At 66.3% G+C, this 2,646-nt stretch overlaps 1 protein-coding gene across 6 annotated transcripts in view; it reads right to left on the reverse strand.

Annotated features, from left to right (window-relative positions):
- The window catches only part of Znf777 (zinc finger protein 777), a 27,458-nt gene extending 25,125 nt beyond the window's left edge, over positions 1–2,333 (reverse strand). The window contains exon 1 of one of the 6 annotated variants that reach the window (XM_031381735.1): positions 2,070–2,333. Coding sequence is in view for 2 of the 6 variants with exons in the window: in XM_031381731.1 (XP_031237591.1) it covers positions 1,371–1,487 (117 nt within the window). In the remaining 4 variants the exon portion in view is untranslated. Of the gene's footprint in view, positions 1–1,015; positions 1,231–1,370; positions 1,501–2,069 lie in introns of those variants that run through there. The other 5 variants (XM_031381731.1, XM_031381732.1, XM_031381736.1 and 2 more) reach the window with 5 other exon arrangements.
- Between the last annotated feature and the right edge of the window lie 313 nt (positions 2,334–2,646).

Genomic DNA, 2,646 nt, shown 5'->3' on the forward strand with positions numbered 1-2,646 from the left:
AAAAAAAAAAAAGCCAGCAGGACAAGACATCTTTATTAACCACCTGAATCAGAGCTCAAAGGAAAATGGTACTTTTTTTTTTCCATTTAGGGATTTGGAATACTGGAAAGGGGTGAGGGGTCACTAGGTATGCCCCCTCCCCACTACCTAACTGATGATACAATGTTATCAGTTCTAGCAAACCTGTGGCTTGATCTTACCCTCAAGCAAAGATGTCTAAATCGAATAAGCTCAAATTCTCAAGCTGCTAGCTGCTAGCATAAGAGAAACGTTAGAATTTCTCTGCGCCACATTTCACAGATTCTACCTGTCTCTCTTTCCTCCCCACCCTTGTGTGTGGCAAGGGGCTCCAGGATCCATGCCAACATACTACAAACATGCATGACACACATCGGACTTTTTACAAAAGCTGTGCTATTTTCTTCCATGACCCAGGATGGTTCACTCAGAATTACATGCCACGAAGACCTAAGCCCAGAGGTAGGAATGTAAAAAAAAAAATCTTCATTTTATTTCCCAGGAGTTTTGTTATTGTTATTTTAAGAACTGCGAGGCTTTTAGAAAGCCATCTATCCCATCTCTTCCAGCATACATGGAAACAGGCTCAAAGGCATGGACTCCCATGCAGCAAACCTGCCCGGCACAGCCAGGGTGCTTCAGAGAGCACGTTAGGTGGGAGGGCGTTTAATTATTGCATGGCCCTCGGAAGAACATCAACCTCTTGGGCTCGGACTCGCCAGACCCCATTTATCCGCACCCCAAGTTTGACTCGGGGTGCTCCTGACGCAGAGGCTATGGATCACACACTGCTCCCCACACCGGAGTCGTAGGGCTGGGCGCTGCCCGGCCTTCCCCTCCTCCCCCGACGGGCCGCAGCCAGTGCTCGGCTAGCCCAGGCCGCCCACCCCGGTGAATCCGCCGCCAGCGCCGCCCCTCCCCGTCCAGGCCCGCAGCACGCTGGGCAGGCCTCTAACCCGGCTGCGGGCACCCAGCCCGGGCCGACTCGCTACGTGACCTTGGGGCAGGCAGGGCAGGGTCGCCGCCGGGTGTCCGTGCCTCAGTGTCTCCGCTCTGCGAAATGGGAGAGCCGCGTCAGCACCGCGCCCAGGCCGGGAGCCGTTCCGCGGGGCCGAGCTCTGCGGAAAACGTGCCGCCGGCCACCCCGACGGACGCAGCGCCGGCTCCGCAGCCAGGGAGCGAGCGCGCCGCCCGCGCCCCACCTCGGGCCGCGTGTCCGGGAGCCCTGCGGCCGCGCAGCCTCGCACGGACGGCCGCCGCTCCCGCCCGCCCCGGCCGTCCTCCCCCCCAGGGGGCGCGCGAGCCCGCCAGGGCGCCCCCTCCCCGCTAACGTCGCCGCGCCCGGCCCTTACCGAGACCCCAGGCCGGGCCGCCGAGCCCGGAGCACGCAGGCAGTCCCCGGGGCCCCGAGGCCGCGCGTCCGTGCGCGCGCGGGCTGCCCTCCCCCGAGCCGGGGCCGCCTCGGCCATGGCCCCGCGCCGCCCGGCCCGCGCCGCGCGAGTCCCCGCCGCTGCCGCCGCCGCCGCGCGCAGCCCCACGCAGGCCCGGCGCCGTGGGCGGGCTGGCAGCGCGGCGCGGCCTGGCCTCAGCCGCCGGGGCTGCGCGGCCGTCGGGCCCCGGCCTGCTCGGGGCTGCGCTCGGCGGGAGGGCGCGGGCGGCGGCGGCGGCGTCGGAGCGCAGCTGTGCGGGCTGCGCCCCGGCGGCGACCTGGGCCCCAGCGCTGTGCGGCCGCCCCCCGGCGCGCTCGCCCTCCCCGAGCGGCCGACGCTGCGACCCCGGCTGCGGCCCGGGTCCCGGCTGCGAGCTGCGCGGCCGTCCCGGCGCCTCTTCAGCAGGGGAGCTGCACCGCAGCTGCCATGTTGCTACAAACTGCATCCTGGGAGGCATGTCCCTCTCAGGCGTTTCAAGAGGAGCGCTCGGAGGCTCGTCGGAGGCGGCCGGAACCCAGACAGCTCCATCTACAGCCGGTAGGAGCGAACAGTGAGGCGCGGGCCGCCGCGGCGCCGGACACGCCCTGAGCCCGTCGCGGCTCCGGGTCCCTCGCGGCTCACCTGGCGTCTTGGCGGCCCGGCGCCCTCGGGCCAGGCCGCGGCGGGCGGCGGCGGCGGCGGCGGCGGTGGAGGCGGCGGAGCGGAATCCGGGGCGCGCGGCCCGCGCGGCGCGCTGGGTCTGGAGGCGGGCCGATGGGCTCCGACAGCCTTCCGCCCGCGGCCGCCTGCGCGTCTCAAACCCAGAACCCGGTCGTTGGCTTTCAAAACCTGCGCTCACAAAGGGATCGGAGAGAGCCGTCACACCAGAGAAAGCCGGAGTTCATGTGACCAGCGCAGTGCAGCCCGGGTTCCAGGGACGCGGGCTGTGGATCCAAGGGGAGCGAGGGGTGGGGGTGGGAGTGCTTTGTGAAAAGCCTCAGTGTTGTTTTCGGCCAGAAAGGACAGAATTCCTGGAATCTTTGAGGGCACGGGTTGGAAGGGGCTAGACGGGCTGCCTGGGAGGAAACTGAGGCCGAGCCGGGAGTGGCTTGCTGATCCTAAGTTGCAGTTTTCGCCCCCTTGTACTCTTTCCAACCATGAGAGACGACCCTCTTTCCTGGACAGTTTCAGTGAAACACACATTTACTGAATATGCAGG

The sequence above is a fragment of the Mastomys coucha genome, unplaced genomic scaffold, assembly GCF_008632895.1.
Source record: "Mastomys coucha isolate ucsf_1 unplaced genomic scaffold, UCSF_Mcou_1 pScaffold20, whole genome shotgun sequence".
Taxonomy (NCBI): domain Eukaryota; kingdom Metazoa; phylum Chordata; class Mammalia; order Rodentia; family Muridae; genus Mastomys; species Mastomys coucha.